Raw genomic sequence first — 18751 nt, 5'->3', positions numbered from 1 at the left:
AGTCTTTAAAAATCCTGACTTTCTTTCCACGCCACCACCAACCAACCAACCAACCAACCATTCCATTTCCATGCTCTTCTCATCTCTCAATAATGAAATCTCTGTTCTGCACTTCTCCAATCACATTTACAATTTCACCCCTCCAACCCTCAAGTTCCAATTCCACCACATTTGCTTTTGCTTCTCTTACCTCCAATTTCTTGGTGTCGTCACTGCAATTTCGGACAACCCAACACCAACATTCATACAATGCTCTGAACTCTCTTTCTCCTTCAGAGGGAGAAGATTTAGATGCTCAAGTCGAAGACCTTAGGGTTCCAGATCACTGGTTGCTCCCTTCTAAGGCATTGGAGGTACTTTATCGTTTTTCAATTTCTTCTTCTCATTATCTTGTTGAATTGTTCAATCTGAGTTGATTCTGGATCTTACTAATAAATTATCACTCGATTTTTGTAATTTATGATATGAACGAAAGTTTTTCATTCCTCAATACGATCATCCTTTATTGAAAAGTTCATGTGGATAAGGAAGAGAACCTTGCTATGTTATTTAGTTCAATTTTTATTAATCCTTAATAAATATATATAAATAAATTAGTTCATATTTATTATTAAAATTCATAAAATGACTTAGAAAAATAGACGAGAAAGGGAATGGAAAAAGAAGAAAAGAAATCTACTCTTTGTTATACTGCATTGGAAAGCCTTGTATCCTTTTAAGTCATAATAAGTTTGCATCTACAAACATTGTTCAATCATGAATTATGTCAAAAAAGAATTATTTATAATAAAATAACGCATTGGCAATTGGTAACACTGTCAAATGCTTTCCATTTTTTATTTTATTTTATAATTTTTTAATAGGAAAAAGTTACAAGTATCAGTATGAATCACATTCTCTCATTCTATGAGCCATTTGCAATGCAAAGCCCGCCTAGTCATATCTAGGCATAACAAGCGTTGTGTGACATGTTTTCAGTAGAATATGTAATCCTACTCTGTTATGTAGATGTAGTAACACCCTTCTGTTTTTGGGGATTAAGTATTTGTGTTATTTATGTATTACAACAACAACAATAACAACTTTATGGATTATCATTAGTGTTTGATTGTAGATGTATTATACAACCACCATTTTGGTCTACCTCATAGTGAACTTGAGACTTTATGTGTTAAGGAGTCAGAGTGGCTAAGGATCACTCTACACAAATGGTTGGATGATGAGTACTGTCCAGAACCCACCAATGTAGAAATAAGCAAGGTTGCTTCTTACTGCTACTACAAATGTTTGATAGAGAGACAAACCGACCTCGGCGAGATTCTGTTGAAGATGGCCAGAGAATTGGAAACCATTTCGTATCAAGAGAGCTTTCATGGCGCATTCTCATCAGCCAATGCAGCAATCAACTTGATTGCTCAACGGATAAACCAACCACACTTGTCTTAAACTTATTCAAAGGTTTGAACCCAATTGCGTAGCTGAATTCTCTCTCTCTCGCTCTCTCTCTCTATATATATATAGTATCATTAAACTCATTTTTGTTTATGCTACATAGTTGAAAGCACCATTGTTGTGAACAAGGTCTACATGAAAATCTAACACTTAGATCAACCTATTACTCAAAAAAGACAATAAATGTGCTTTTTTGTTTGTTTTTAATTTGGTGTTGTAATTTCTATTTTGGACTAAATATTCACAACTTTGGTTGTATACTAATTGATGCATAATAAAACTAGTTTGTGAAGCTCTTAAAAAAAAAGAGGCTAAAAATAAATACTTAACGAGTTAATTCATAACTTAAACTTTTGCTCAGGTTTGTACATCATTTATGCCAAAAGGCGGGGTCTGAATCAAAGACTCATGTAGCATCAACCCTAGCAACAAGCCTTTGACAAATATTTTGGACACTATTATTATATGCCCATTATGTATATGGTGTTGAAATTGATTGAATATTAAACAATAATCAAGAATTGATTAACAACAATCTATGCTCAACCATGCACAATTATATCATCTTATTTAAGGCATCAAATTAGTTTTTAAGGAATCATTGTTACCTTGTAATAATGGCAATGAATCCTCATGCTTCACTTGTACTCATCACATTCCATCAATCTACACACACACCAAAAAAAAAAAAAAAGTGCAAGGGTTTAATTAACACTACTCTCTCTCACTCTCTAAAAACCCATGTATCAACTTCATACCACAAGACAAGGAAAAATGATGTTAAATGCATGCATGTGGGTCCACATTTGTTTACAGGGGTGTTTTTGGTAATTTGGCCCGTTGAGGGCATAATTGTATATTTGTTTGCATGTCAATGATATATTGTGAGGCCACATTATAATGTGGATTGGTTCGAGTTATTCGGCATGAGACGGTCTTTAAATATAATTTATCAGTTTGGTCATAACAGGCTTAAGCTCGGGGCTCGGGGTGAGTCTTGGGGTGTTTTTAATGATTAGAGCGTTACCGAGAATTATAGGGTAACGGGATATGAATTATTGGTATTTGAGATTAGCGGGATTAACGGGAACTGGAGAGCGTTAATTATGATTAACGAGATAGGTGGAAAGTACCAATTTTACCCTTGGAATGACTTTAGGAACCTTAAGTGACCTAGGGGCATTTAGGTCATTTGGTTTGGATTTATATGGACTTTAGATGGCTGTAGAAAACAAAACAAAAACAGAGCTTTACTTCTCCTTTCCGTACATCACTCCTTCACATTTCATCTTTAGAGTTTTTGAGCTCAAATTGAGGAATCAAGCTAGGAAATCAAGGGGTTGAGTTCTTAGAGTTGGTTCAGCCATTAAAGGGGATTTAATCTCAAGTTTAAGGTGAGTTTTAGCCATAAGTTTCTGGTTTTACTCTATTTTGGTTTAAGATTTCAGCCTATGATTTTGTTGAGGATAACTTGGATTAATGGAAGTTTTGATTGATGTTTAATTTGGGTTTTGATGAGGGTTTGATATAGGTGATGTTTAAGGGTTGGATTGAGTGTTTGGAAGAGGTTTGGAACTGGTTTGAAGGTTTGGTTTCGAGGGAAAACGCAGGGGAAAGCAAGCTGGTGCTTGCTGGTTTAGGTAAAGGGCCGCGACATGGCTATGGTGAGCCGCGGCCTACGCTGGTTTCTTGGGCGAAAATGGCTCTGTCAGAGAGGGTGAGCTGCGGCATGGCTGTGGTGAGCCGCGGCCCATAAGGGCATTTTTGGCCAGAAATGTGTTTTTAGCTTGGGGATTCAAGCCTTAGGCCTCAGGATCGATCCTACTACCCGGTTTAGTGGGATTCGATGTCTCGGAGGCTAGGTTTTGGTTTGGGAACCTTTGCTTATCATTTTCATTGATGAATCCTATATTTTGGTTATGACCAGGTGACCATCAAGGAATTAAAGATTGATCGTTCTCAAGGGTCATTCTTATATTAATTTTCACTCGAACCAGAGGTAAGAAAACAGTGTATGACTACAGTTGCACCCTGTATATGTATATGACATGCTTGTTTTGTTATTGCGGCACGTTGGTTGGTAAATGTGGACATGGATTGCATATTAAATGCTAGTGAATGTTGATTACTTGTATATGGCACTGACTAGTCAGGGACACTGACCTAAAGGTCAGAAACGACATAAGCATTCTAAATGCAGGGCTGAATAAAGATTAGATCTAATCGATATCAGCATTGAATGGCTCTATGACATTAATGCTGGACCGACCCTAAAGTTGATGAACTTATAAGCGCTTGGCTAGTCTAAGACTAGTACTTAGAGCCAGGGCATAAGGCCCCGGTGACTGTTGTCACATGGCTAGGGAACAATGTTCTAGGGTTATGACTCTATGGTCATGAAGAAGGTTATGTTGGTGACTATTCACCATACACCTATCCTGATCAAACTTATGAAAGGATAACCTATCAGTTAAGCCCTGGTGACCCTATCGTCACATGGCTAGAGGGAGCTGTACCCACTTTTGTGACTTTTACTACTGTCACCTATCTATTTTGGACTGATAGTCCTGAATGGTTGTTATGATCAATGTTGATATTATATCATGCTTTATTGTGTTTTCTTGCTGGGTCTTGGCTCATGGGTGCTATGTGGCGTAGGTAAAGGGAAAGAGAAGCTCACCCAACCTTGAGTGGAGAGCTTAGGTGGTGTTGTGTACATATGCGGCCGCTTGACCACCATGGCCAAGGAGTTCTTAGAGGGACTAGGGGGTTTACCCTATTTTTGCCGCTTAGGTCGGCGGGGATTGTAAATTTGAAACAGTAGCGACCATTTTGTACTTTAAACAACTTGTAAACATTTTGAATGGCTCATGAGCAGTTTATATACTTAATGAAATACATCATTCCCTTTTTACTGGTTTTCACCTTAACCTGATAATAACACTTAGATCACGTTTTTAACCAAAGGACTCGGGTAGCGGGTCAAATTTTCGGTTCACTGTTCACCGTAACTGTTATGGGGTAACCAGGGCGTTACATTAGGATTATTGATTTAGGGCGTAAAATCAAAGTTTTACTTCAATTTTTAGGCATTTAGAAAAAACTGGGTTTTTCCTGCCCTTTCTCAAAGTCGAAAAGTTTTTCTTTTCACTTCTGCTTTTTAATCCATTTTCCAAGTTGTTCGCATACTATTTAGTGTTTACGTTAGGATGCTGCTGGTCGTATAAAAGCTTAACTTTTATACACAAGCAACGTTATCCCAATGTTTCCACTTCTTAAGCTCTTTGGCCGTAGATTCTCACCTCCCTTTCTCTGTTCGCAGATTTTCATGCACGACCCGTGGGGAGGTGAGAGGCCGATTGACGACGACTTGCTTGCGTTGCTGCTCGAAGATCAAGAACAGCCGTCGCTGTTAGTCTCAGAAATTCCCTTTTCTCAATGTAACCCCACAAGTAGACCTTCGATCAGTCCAACCAATATGGGGCGTGTAAAATCCATCGCTCAAAAGAAAAAGAAAACAACCAATCCTCCTGCCAGTCAACCTGCTCCTCGGGTTGAAACTCCTTCGACCAACCCTCAACCTGAAAACACTTCCCAGCCAGAAATTCAAACAAAAGCCCGACTTCGAGATGTCCTTCGACCAGAGGTCGAATGGTATGTAGGACCTCCTAGTGTTATTATAGCTAGGATGGTAGGGAATTATCTCAAGAAGTACAGACTTCCTGGGATAACCCTAATCAAGCCTTCAATCGACCAGCGGACAAACCTGCCTGGGGACGCCTTCAGCGCCTGGTCGAGGTATCACATTGAGGCAGGGGCAACCTTGCCTCTTCATCCGTTCTTCCAGGGGGTGGGAAATTATTTCAAGGTCGCTCCCTTTCAAATCACCCCAAACAGATATAGAGTGCTCTCTGCTCTCTATATTCTATACAGTCACAAGAAGTGGCCTGTCCCTACACCACATAAGATCAATTACTTGTTTGATCTCAAATCTAACCCCAACCACAAAAACACGGGGTTCTTCCATTTATACCACCAGGAATCTGCTCGCACCTTCCTGAGTGATATTACCCACAAGTTCAACATGGGAAAGTACTTCCTATAGTACTTCTTAACACCGGACCTGGTCGCCAACAACCTAGCCTTTACTGAAAGAGGTAAACCATTTATTTACTGGTCTTTAGATTTTGTTTAGCTTTCCTACACATTCTTTAGAACTTTGGTGTCATTCAGGTCCATGGCATCGACCAGCTCCCACTCCAGAAATGGAGATACGAGCAGCATCCTTGGCCAACATGATAAATATTGAAAAAAGTGTTAAAGAGTTGCTCACGGAGACCAATCTAAGGCTGGTTGGCCTTTTGGCACCTCACCAGGACATGAGGGAATCAACTGCGAGAAGTGCTACTAGGGGAGAAATTCCCGAGTAGCATCAAGAAGTGTCACAACCCCCAAGGAGGGCAACGAGAGTGACCATCAGGGAACCGTCCAGCACCCCACGAGCAGCGGCTGTCCCTGCCCAGCATGGGAAAGGCAAGGAGAAGCTTCCTGATCACCCCGAGCCTATACTTGAGTCCTCGGACGAGAATGGTACTGACTTCTCACTCTTAGATAGTTTGCCCATTCCATGTCATTTATTTGATGGGGATGACAACTTTAAATACATGCCTAGTTTTAATTCAGACTTCTTCAAGGCAGAGAGTGAGTGTAGCAGTTGTATAATAAATAATGTAGCGGCCAGTAGTTGTAGCTTGGGTATTTTACTTATAATTTCTTTTATCTTCGTTTGTTTGTCTTTTTTGCATGACAACTTGCCCTGACTGATCGTGTGCTTCTTTTTTGTAGACATGCTTGCCGAAAGGGCGTTCGACTTGTACACCAATCCCACCTCCTCTCCTCCTACGAGAAGGTAGAAAACGAACAGGCGCTAGCCAGGAGAAGGATGCAGTGACCCATCTGCAAAGAGGGCTCGGACGGAGGGCCCTCCTGCACCAACTCCTTCAAAAGAGACGACTCCTCCTCCAGTCCCTGTCGACCAGAATACTCCAGCTCCCGTAGACCAAACTCCTCCTCCAGCTCCTGCCGACACAACTCCTCCAACTTCCGCTGACCAGACACCTCCTGGTCAGCCAGAAAAAAGTTCCAGGAGAAGCCCTTATGAACATGGCTCTCAGCTCAGCCAAAGATAGGCTGACAAAGATATCAAGGCACTGACGCATCCGAGAGACCATCAACGACACTGACACTATGGAAGTCGACCAGATCTTCAACCATGCGCTGAATGAAGTGGTCAGTGTGAGTCGTCGTTCTTGCTGAGCTTTATTTGTTTGTCTTGTCAATTTATTCCCACTAACAGTTTTATCCTTTTTCTGATCGCAGGGAGTTTTAACCATGAGTACTGGTTGGCGCCGCTCGGGGGCATTGACTGCTCAGTACGAGAAGAGGCTTGGCAAATATCTCATAATGGCTGAGGCCAAACACACCGAGAAACTCAAAACAGCCGAGGCTAAGCACGCCGAGCAGCTTAAGGAGGTTGAGGCCAAGCATGCTTAGGAGTTGCAAATAGCTGAGGCCAAAATCGCCAAGCTTGAGGGGGAACTGAAGAAGAAGGAGGAATCAATTACCAAAATTACTGCCTCCGAAGATAAGTACAAGGAAGCCTCGCTGATAAACTACTAAGAAGCCCACAAACTTCAATCGGAGTTGGAAATCAGCCGCAAAGATGTTGCTGACCTTGAGGAGACCAACGCACGCAACCTGGAGAAGTACGGGGGAGCGACATTCCAGTGCTTTTACATGTTCTGGAAAAGCAACCCCAAGGGTGACTTTACTTATCTATGTGACCCTATAAGGGAGGCTGAGTTGGCGAAGTGTGCTGCTCGCCTGGAAGAGGAGGAGAAGGCCCAGGGATCCCCTGAGATATCCCTAGCAACAGGCATTGAGGGTGTCAACGAAGATGCTGGGGCCACAGTTGATCAGCAGCCTCAAGAGCCTCAGCAGAATCCTTCGACTGCTTCATAATTTTATCTGTTTTTATTTAAGTTCAATTTGTATTTTAAGACACACGAACTATGGTTCGTGATGTCAAGACAACTTATTATTTTATTGCTACACATGCAGCTTTTCCTTTAACTGACAATTACATCCGAGCAGCAACTGCTCGCAGTGTAAAAGATTTCATTTTTGGTATTATAATATTTGCATTTTATTATAACATCTGTTCATATGACCGAACTTAGCATAACACTTTGTTTTGATTTAACAAAATTAATTTTTTTTTTTTTGAAAAATACTCTAAGTACCGTAGTATGCTTTCCCTTATTTTGCTCGTGTGTTTACATATACTTGTTGGTATGCTTTGCTTGCCTAGTACCTTATATGCCCCCAAGTGATTGAGGAGCTTAAGGTCCTCGGTCACTTGCCTTGACCAAGACCTATTCTAACATTTCAGCTCGTAATAAACACTTGTAAAATATAGCAAAACAACACACGTAATGAGAAAATACTTGTATTAAATACAATAATTGGCAAGAATAACTGGCTGCGCACAGTTCCTTTTATTTCTCGTAATAAATGGACAATCGTGTCTATACGAGTGATCAAGAAATGATCTTACACTTATAAGCGATCAGTCATATGACTGAATGACCCTTGTTCATAAACTTGTAAAAAGTTAAATTAATACAAGCCAATTCTTTAAAAAGAACTGTTTATTGGTAATACTTGCGCAAGTTTTCTCCATTCCAATAACGAGGAATGAGATCTCCATTTAAGCGAGCAAGCTTGTAGGTGCCTGGTTGAAGGACTTCTTCGATTTGGTATGACCCTTCCCAGTTAGGTCCAAGCACTCCAATAGCTTGATCGCGGGTGTTGAGGAAAAATCTTCTAAGTACCAAATCTCCCACATTAAATTTATTTCACGTACTTTAGAGTTGAAGTACCAGGCGACCTTTTGTTGGTAAGTTGCTACTCGAAGTTGGGCTTGTTCACGCCTTTCATTGACCAAATCCAGAGATTCCATCAATAATTGGCTATTAACGTCTTGATCGTATGCCAACCTTCGATGTGATGGCGGATCTAATTCAACAGGCAACATAGCTTCATACCCATAGGCCAAGGAGAATGGAGTATGGCCTATTGCTGTTCGATGGGGTGTTCTATACGACTAGAGGACTTCAGGCAATTGCTCTGGCCATGCCCCCTTCGCTTCTTCAAGCCTTTTCTTCAGAGTATCCTTTAGTGTCTTATTGACAGCCTTAACTTGTCCGTTGGCCTGTGGATGAGCTACTGAAGAAAAGCTTTTGATAATCCCACGCCTCTCGCAAAAATCTGTGAACAGTTCACTATCAAACTGTGTGCCATTGTCTGAGACAATTTTTCTTGGCAATCCATAGCGATACACAATGTTCTTGACCATAAAATCCAGCACCTTTTTGGTCGTTATGGTTGCAAGTGGCTCAGCTTCGGCCCACTTCGTGAAGTAGTCAACAGCAACCACAACATACTTGACGTTGCCTTTTCCTGTGGGCAAAGACCCAATAAAATCTATCCCCCACACTGTAAATGACCATGGGCTTTGCATTTGTCTCATTAGGGGCTGCTCAGGGTATCTTGGAAAATCTTTGGCACTTGTCGCACTTTCGAACAAAATCCACATAGTCTTCATTCATTGTTGGCCAGAAGTATCCTTGCCTTAGGATCTTTTTTGATAAACTCTGCCCCCCAGCATGATCTCCGCAGAAACCTTCATGGACTTCTCGCATTAATTCTTTAGCCTTTTTTTAGAAACACACCTTAGGAGTGGCATTGAGTACCCTCTTCTGTATAAAATTCCGTCGACCAGGATAAATCAAGCAGACTGCCTCTGGAGGGCTCTTGCTTTGTTTCTGTCCATCGGCAGTATGCCATGCGTCAAGTACTCAATAAAGGGTGCCATCCACGTGTCCGCTGATTGGATTACCAGAGAGGTTTCTTCTGTTTTGATGCTTGGGGCGGATAGACGTTCAACAGGCACTATATTCAAGGTGTCATCATCCTTTGCACTTTCTAATTTGGCCAAAGCATCAGCATTTGAGTTCTGGTTATGAGGTACTTGTTGGAGAGTATATTTTTCAAATTGCGCCAACAAATCCTTTGCTTTGTTCAAATAAGAAACCATCTTTATACCCCGGGCTTGATATTCTCCAATAATTTGATTAACTACTAACTAGGAGTCACTATAGATTTCAAGCGACTTTATGTTCATATCCTTAGCTAATCGTAATCCTGCGAGCAAAGCTTCGTATGCGGCTTCGTTATTAGACACTGTAAAGTCGAATCTGATTACGCAGTGGAATCTATGCCCTTCAGGTGTGATTAAAATCACACCTGCTCCAATGTTATGCTCATTGGAAGAGCCATCTATGAGCAATTCCAAGAGGGAGTTTGGCTCTGAGGCTCAAGCTTTTCTATCGGTTCAGTGTCCTGAAGTCTAGTGAACTCTGCAACAAAGTCTGCTAGAGCCTGTCCCTTTATTGCTGCTCATGGCAAGTAAGAAATATCAAACTTTCCAAGTTCAACTGCCCATTTCAATAATCGACCAGCGACTTCTGGTTTATGTAGGACTTGCCGTAGGGGATGGTCGGTTAATACTGTGATGGGGTGAGCTTCAAAGTATGGTCGCAGCTTTATGGAGGCTAAGATCAAGCAGTAGGCTAATTTCTCAATGGGTGGATATCACAGTTCTGCTCCGATTAGCCTTTTGCTTATATAATACACAGCTTTTTGCACATGTTCCTCCCCTCTTACCAAGACAGTACTAGCAACATATTTTGTGACCGCTAAATAGATGAACAAAGTTTCTTTTTCAACCAATTTAGACAAAATCGGTGACTATAACATATGAGACTTTAGAGCCTGGAAAGCCTGCTCGCACTCCTTCGTCCATTCGAATTTCTTATTTCCCCTAAGTAGATTAAAAAATGGGATGCACTTGTCTGTGGATTTATAGATAAATCTACTTAGAGTGGTAATCCTACCGGTTAAACTTTGAACATCTTTTTATCTTTGTTGGCGATTTCATATCGACCAGGGCCTTGATCTTTTTGGGATTAGCTTCGATACCTCATGAGTTCACTATAAATCCCAAAAATTTCCCTGATCCAATTCCGAAGGAGCACTTAAGGGAATTCAACTTCATCTGATATTTGTTTAAGACATTGAAGCACTCTTGTAGGTCCCCAATGTGTTCTTCTGCCTTCTTCGACTTAACCAGCATGTCATCAACATATACTTCCATATTTATACCGATCAACTCTTTGAACATGTGATTGACTAATCGTTGGTAAGTCGCACCAGCATTTTTCAAACCGAAAGGCATTACTTTGTAACAGTAAAGTCTTGTATCGATCCGAAAGCTAGTGTGATCCTCATCAGGTGGGTGCATACTGATCTGATTGTACCCATAGTATGCATCCATGAATGATAGGATCTCGTGCCCTGAAGTGGCATCGGCCAGCTGGTCGATCCTTGGGAGCAGGAAATAATCTTTAGGGCAGGCTTTATTAAGGTCTGTGAAATCCACGCATGTTCTCTATTTGCCATTCGGCTTGGGAACTAGTACGGGATTAGAGACCCACGATGGATAAAATGCTACCCTCATGAATCTGTTCTCCTTTAGCTTCTCGAATTCTTCCTTTAAGGCTTTTGATCTATCTTTGTCGAGTAGCCTTATTTTCTGTTGTATTGGTGGAATTTTTTTATCTATGTTCAGGACATGGCTGATAACTGCTGGGTCAATTCCAACCATATCTTTATGTAACCAGGAAAAGACTTCCTGGTTCTTCTTCAAAAATTCCACCAGTCTTTGTTTTGTTGTTGTCTCTAAGTTTTCACCGACTTTCACAACCTTGGTTGGATCTGACTCATCGAGTTGGACCTCCTCAAGGTCCTCGACTGGTCCTACTTCTTTACCAAAATCCCCAAAGCGAGGATCTAAATACCTATCCTCACTTTGGGCAACACCCTATTTGGTGACGTGCTCACCTGGTTGGGCTTGTACCTCATCAGCCAATTACAACTCTTTTTCGGTTCCTTCCCTCGATCCACCCCTTTTCGCCTTAGTAATCGAGGAATTGTAGCATTCCCTCACTTCTCGCTGGTTTCCCAACACGCATCCTATCCCCTCGTCGGTTGGGAACTTCATGGCGGGTGCCAGACTGAGGTTACGGCTCGCAGGTCGACTATAATAGGCCTTCCAATCACATCATTGTATGCAGAAGGACAATTAACTACTATAAAAGTAGTGAGTAATGTCCTGTTCGCAGGTGCAGTTCTTGCTGTAACCGGAAGCCTAATCGACCCTATTGGTGCAAGCCCTTCGCCAGAAAAACCATAAATGATTTGGTTGCATGGCTCCAGGTCTTTCACTGACAATTTCATCCTTTCCAGCAAAGACTTGTACAAAATGTTTACTGAGCTTCCTGTGTCCACTAACACCTGCTTAACCATCATATTGGCTATTTGGACGTCCACGACTAGAGGGTCCGAATGTGGGAACTAGACATGCTAAGCATCAAGCTTAGAGAAAGTTATTAGCTCTTCCTCTGTTTGAGTTTCTTGGGAGTTCGCTCCTCCACATTTAGCATTTCGATGTCCTGGTCGTGGCGTAAGGTCTGAGTGTATCGCTCCTTTGCCTTCCCACTATCTCCTGCAAGGTGTGGGCCGATACAGATGGTTAGCAATTTACCCGCCACAGGAGCTGGCTGTAAAGGGGGCGAGTGTTGGTGTATAGGCGCCTGCTCATTGCCTCCTTGAGCCTCTCGTTGAGAACCTCCAGTGGCTCGTACATATTTCCTCAGGTGTCCTTGTCTGATAAGGAACTTAATTTCATCTTTTAGTTGGTTACACTCATTGGTGTCATGACCATAGTCGTTGTGGAAACGACAAAACTTCGTTGTGTCTCTCTTGGAGATATCCTTCCTTATTGGCATTGGTCGCTTGTAAAGGACATTGGTGTTGGTTGCTTGGTACACCTCCGCTCTGCTTTCGACAAGGGCCGTGTATTTGGTGAATCTTAGCTCATACCTATTGCCCTTAGGGCGCTTATTTTCAGATGTTGACAGCTCGTTGTTCGCCCTTTTCCCGCCATTTTTCCCTTTGCTTTTGCCGTTGCCATTGGGTTTATCTAACCCGTTGGTGGTTTTAGTGGGATCTTCTTTTGGTCCCTTGTCTTTTGCAGGTGACTTCCCTTCGTTGGCAATTGCCTCTTCGAGCATAATGTACTGGTCTGCTCGATCAAGGAATTCTTGGATACTCTTCACCCATTCTTCCTCAAACTGTTCCAGAGGGGTGAGTGGCGCCTCACTCCAGCAGTAAGTGCCATCATCTTTCCCTCATCGCCAACCGTTTTAGCTCCAGCTGCCGCTCGCATAAAGCGCTGAACATACTCCTTTAAAGACTCTCCTTCCTTCTGGTGAATCTCGACTAGTTGGTTGGCTTCAGTGGGATGTACTCGACCAGAGTAGAATTGCCCATAGAATTTGTAATTCCCCGAATTTCCTAATAAGGGTTAGGACCTTGATTAGGAGGCCGGGAGTGCCATAATTGATTTATTATGATATTAAATGATCATATGCATGTTTATGTGAATTATATTATTATATAATGATAAATGCATGCATATGGGTGTATCTATAATTATAAGGGCATTTTGGTAATTTGGCTTGTTGAGGGCATATTTGTATATTTGGGTGCATATTGTAATTTGTGAATGAGATTTCATTATTATGGAGATATATTCGAGCTATTCGGCATGAGACGATCTTATATTATGAGTTAGTGGTTTTGTCATAATGGGGTCAATTATTGGGTAATAAGAATGTTTATTTAATGATAAATTGGGAGTATTTGAGGTTAGGAGGAAATTCTGGAAGTTTTGACTATAATGTCCCCGAGGGTGTTTTCAGGACCCCGAGCACTAGGTTTTATTTGAGGTTACTTAAGATTGAAGTAGCTTGTCAGATTGAACGTACGTTAGAAAACATTTCCTCTCTATTTCGTTAGCTCATTTTACCGTTCGAAGCCTTTTTGAAGAAATCTTGAGTTCTAGGAGTCAAAATCAAGTGAGGGTCGAGGCATAGCGATCTTAGGGAAGATTAGAAGCTTCTTAACTGAAGGATTTGATGAGAAGCAACCCAATCGAAGGTAATCTAAGTTTAAGTTTTGAGTTTTTAGAGTTTCTAAGCTTAGACTTGGCTTTTGTGAATCGTTGAGTTTTTGGTTAGATTGAGCTTTGGGTTTTGATGGTTTTGGACCATTGGGAAGCTTGGGAACTTTGATTTGATGATTTGGTAATGTTTAGGCATGAATTTGGAGGCTTTGGGATGTTGGAAATCGTGTTTGGGGATGGCTCTGGGTTGGGGGCCGCGGCCCTGTTCTTGGGCGCTGCGGCCCTAGCTCAAAGAAGCAGGTGGAGCTGTTTTGTGCTTGCTGGGTGCCATGGCCCTTGCTTCTGGAATGGCTGGGGGTCGCGGCCCAAGGTGCTAGGGCCGCAGCCCTTGAGCAGGGTTGAGCCCGTTTGTGCGTTTTGACACCGGGAACATGGTTTTAGGCCTCGGGATCGTTCCTACTTCCCGGATTAGTGGGGATTGATGTCCCGGAGGCTAGATCTTGGTTTGGGAACCCTTGATTATCATTTTATTGATGGTGCTCTGTATTTGGTTATGACTAGGTGGCCGCTAAAGGACTAAAAGTTGATCGTTCTCAAGGGTCGTTCTTTTATTCAATCTAGCTCGAATTTGAGGTAAGAAAACTGCACCCTGTGTATGTATGACATGCATGGTTATTCTTGATGCATGTTGGATTATATATGTGGCATGCATGATTATTGTTGAGGCATGTCAAGTGGTTAAATATGATGCATATGATGCACGAGAAACATGTGATTAGGACATGCTTTGTATACTGAGTATGATATTGTTCAGAGCTTGAGCCTCTGTATTTATGCATGATCCTAATTGTGCTAGTATTTGTTAAGTAAGCATGCTGCATGCCTTGTATTCGGATATTGGATATGTGATATATGTTTGGTGGCATTGCTTACTTGTATATGGCACTGACTAGTCAGGGATACTGACCTAAGAGTCAGAAATGGCATAGCGTCATGAACGCAGGGCCAAATGAAGATTAGATCTAATCGATATCAGAATTGAATGGCTCTAAGGCATTAATGCTAGACCGACCCTAAGGTCGATGAACTTATAAGCGCTTGCCTAGTCTAAGACTAGTTACTAGAGCCAGGGCCTAAGGTCCAGGTGACTATTTGACACATGGATAGGGAACGATGTTCCAAGGTTATGACTCTATGGTCATGAGGAAGGTTATGTTGGTGACTAGTCACCATGCACCTATCCTATTTGAACTAATAAAAGTTCACTTGTTTGTTAAGCCCCGGTGACCCTATCGTCACAAGGCTAAAGGGAGCTATACCCAACTCAGTGACTTTTGCGACTGTCACCTATTTGTTTGGACTGAAAGTCCTGGATGATTATTATGATCATTGGTTGATGTGTTATACTCAACATTACGTTTCTATTGTGGGCTAAAGGCCCTGGATGACTATTATGGTCATTGGATGATGTGTTATACTCAACATTACGTGGATCTGATGCCTACTAGAATAGGGCTATATCTGCTAGGCGTGTGCCTTATGACTTGATGACATGTTATTACTGTTCATGAGCATATTAAGTTTTCTTGCTGAGCTTCGGCTCACGGGTGCTATGTGGTGCAGGTAAAGGCAAAAGAAAGCTGGACCATCCTTGAGTTAGAGAGCTTAGGTGATGATGTGTACATATGCAGCTGCTCGACCACCACAGCCGAGGTTTGAAGAGGAACTAGGGTTAAACCCTATTTTGCCGCTTAGATCGGCCTGTTGTAAATATTTTCTTGTAGTAGACTCTGAAATTATATTTTGGGATCCCAATGTATATATTAAACATTCTAGTGAAACGTTACATCTTAACCAAAGATTTTAATCCCTAAACTGCTAATCATACTTAGTTACACGATTTTGGCCAAATAACTCGATTAGCGAGTTTAGCACTGTTACAAGGCACACCATAACGGTCCCAAGAGTTAGGGCGTTACAGAATTTCTTCACGAACATTTCCCATGACACTATGCTAGTAGGAGGGAATTTAAAAAACCATTCCTGAGCAGTATCAGATAAGGTGGCCGGAAAGATTTTGCAGCGAGCACCATCCGACACCTTCTGGATGTCCATCTGTATCTCAAATTTATTCACATGAGATACCGGGTCCCCATATCCATCGAAGTTGGGCAATACTAGCATCTTAAATTTGCTAGGGGTTTCTGCCATTGCTATTCTTTGTATGAATGGAGTGCCTCTTCTTCGATCATATTCGATGTGGGATGTTCGACTCCCTACCAGCTGCTGGACAGCCTGGTTCAATGCATCAATCTGGGCTTGCACTGCGTCTAGTATTCCTGGGCGACTGGTGCTGGAGGAGCATACTCATCATGCCTTTCATGCCTATCGTTGAGCACATCCCTCAAGTCGTCATCTCTACGCCTTTGCTCGCTAGCGCCCAACCGGTCAAAGACGTTAGGTTGCCTAGGTTGCCCCCCAGCGTTCTGGCTCGCAGGCTTATTTTCTCTTGGTGGAGGGTTCCTTTCTCCATCACTCTCTCCTTGCCCTCGACCAACATTCCCTCGGATGGAATCAGCTTTGTTGTAGTCATGACCGTCCCGAAAATGTGATTGGCTATGGCGCGACTTGCTGATCGCACTATTTCCTCCTCTTGTTGGTACCTCTCGAGTGTCAGGGGGTCCCAGGGCATTATTATGTCTTGGGGGGCCCATGGCTACAGAGCTTGACTCGGCACGCCTTCTGTTAGCAGAAGGACACTGTCCCCTACTCGGTGGATTCGGGTCCTCAGTAGTTTGGCGTCTAGGGCTTCAGGGAGGCTGCCCGACCCTATTTTGCCTTTGACGCTGGGGATTATCTCGAACAGAATGAGAAGGTGGCAGCTGCTCAAGATCTTGAAATGGAATATCCTGTTGAGCAGTAGGTTGTTGCTCCAACCTTAGAGAGCTTGCCGGTTGAGGTGTAGGACTTGGGTCTAGACCTTGTTGTGGTGGTGCACTTAGTGGTTGATTTGGTTGAGAAGTTGGTGCAGGTTGTCCCCATGCCAACTGGATGGCTACCTCCAGGGTGGCGGTGGCATCTCTTTATCGGCAGTCCATGTCAGCCTGCTGCTCATTCAACTCTTGACGCTGACAGTCAATCTCCCTTTGTTGCAATGCCATCGTCTCAGCCACATTCTCCTGATTGGCCTTTAGATTGGCCAACTCCTCCTGCAACACCATCAGTGTTGTCCTCAGAGTCTCAAAATCCATTTCCTCCTCTTTAAAATCCAAATGTGGTTCATCTTCAGCCACATTTTGTGGAGGAGGCTGGGTGGATGTAGCACCAGAAGTCTGCCCCGTCTTTCTGGATGTTTTCGCCATTTGATTTCCTTGGAAGTATTGAGTTCAAATGTCAATGAAAGCATCAAAATGTTGACCCTCGAATTTTTCAACGACACGGAGTTAGATAAACAATATAAAATGAGATGAAAACAAGAAGAAATCAAGACGAAAAGATAAACGACACAAACAATTTATAGTGGTTTGGCCCCAATTAGATGGTAATGACCTACGTTCACTTAGTGTTCTTATTGATGTAGAATCCCAACACTGTGATCAATGAACTAGGGTTCATGAGTTTCACAAGCTTCAGGATGATTACAATTTCGGTGAATAATAACACTATAATTTTCTCTCAGAATTCTCAAAGTCCAAAAGTTCCCTCCCTTGAGCCCTTTGATTCGTATTTATAGGCTCAAGAAGGTTACATGGGACAATGAGCCTTAATTATAATTACAACTTATGTATCTAGATAATAAGAGAAATTACAATTAATGCATAATTACAAGATTGCACATCTGAAAGAAATAAATGAATATATGCGACCAGGCTGGTCGCACATAAGTATGATGCTTGATAAACCAATAATCTTCTGGTTGATGGCCGAGCAGGATACACTTACTTAAAACAGCCATGTGCCTCCCAAGTGTAGACCAATCTTGCCATGTCATCAGTTTGTTCGTTTTTGGGTAAACAATGTCTGTACGAAAGAATCTCAAGAATCATAAATTTCTTAAAAATAATTATGCATCATATTGTATCGATAGGATACAAATGTAATACACAACAAGACATCAGAGATTCACAAACCATGGAGATGACTACCAGTGTGAATCCACTCGAAACATAATATCGAGACTAAGCATTAGGTTCACATCAACAAATGTGCATACACAATATCAATGAGTGATCCAAAGTATGCATGTATTCAACAACAAATAACAATGATCAACATGTCCATCATTAGATGAAAAGTAACTCACACTGACAAAATATATCTCGAGTACCGAACAATCCAACTAAGAAAATTCTTCTTAGTACACGCGTTTAGGTAAGTCTTGTCAGTGTAGTCGTTGACATGTAATCTATATGTGCATATCATAATGCTAATAAAGGACTCCACTACTTTCTTATCACAAATGGAATGTCATCAATACTATCTGAGTAACAAGACTTCTTAAAGTTTCGAGAGAAAGATATTATGCGACATTTATCATGATGAGAAATTATTGTATGTCATGATGTTGGTTTGTCGATTACTAACACATCCTTGGTACCATAAGGATGGTAACTCAAGTACTAATCTAGCGCGCCCGCAACAAAATATCACAACGGGTGCATGTACTTGAGTAAACACGAGGCTGTCTTCAGTAAGCATATATGGGACAATCTGAAATCTGATCTCCCGTCATTATCAATACACATGGAATTTAGGCCTTTTATAATACTTCATATTTAAGACTATTCCAAAATTCACAATGAAATCAAAACATTAATGTAGCGTCCCAAATTTGCTAATAAGGCTTAGGGCCTTGATTAGCGTGCCGGGAGGACAATAATTGATTTGGTTATGCTAATATGTGAATTAAATGATTAAATGATTAGAAATGCATGTTTAGGTGAATTAAATATGCATGTGGACCTCATTTGGTTATTAGGGGCATGTTTGTAATTTTAGCCCGTTGATGGCATAATTGTGATATATGTGTGCATTGTGATTGGTACCACGAGGGTGTGGTGATATGTTTGTGATGTGCGATCCGAGAAGGTCCTAGATAGCGGATAGCTAAATAGTCACAACGGGTTCGAATACCCTGCTCGAGAGGAGCCT

The 18751-nt window shown here is 41.8% G+C and overlaps 1 protein-coding gene across 3 annotated transcripts; it reads left to right on the top strand.

The window, feature by feature from the left end:
• Nucleotides 1-1659, top strand: LOC133794020 (uncharacterized). 3 transcript variants are annotated; one of them, XM_062231208.1, is made up of 2 exons: nt 1-353; nt 1102-1659. In XM_062231208.1, exons 1-2 carry the CDS (start codon nt 93-95, stop codon nt 1444-1446), a joined length of 606 nt encoding a protein of 201 aa, XP_062087192.1. In that variant the 5' UTR covers nt 1-92; the 3' UTR covers nt 1447-1659. The 3 variants fall into 3 exon arrangements, 2 of the variants coding, with proteins under 2 accessions (XP_062087192.1, XP_062087196.1); XM_062231212.1 differs by having other exon boundaries at nt 11-353; nt 1177-1659; XR_009875096.1 differs by having other exon boundaries at nt 175-353; nt 1115-1408.
• The last annotated feature ends 17092 nt before the right edge of the window (nt 1660-18751 follow it).

Source organism: Humulus lupulus, chromosome 1, assembly GCF_963169125.1.
Source record: "Humulus lupulus chromosome 1, drHumLupu1.1, whole genome shotgun sequence".
NCBI classification, from domain to species: Eukaryota; Viridiplantae; Streptophyta; class Magnoliopsida; order Rosales; family Cannabaceae; genus Humulus; species Humulus lupulus.
The sequence above is the reverse complement of the archived record's forward strand: the minus strand, read 5'-3'. Positions and strand labels throughout refer to the sequence as shown.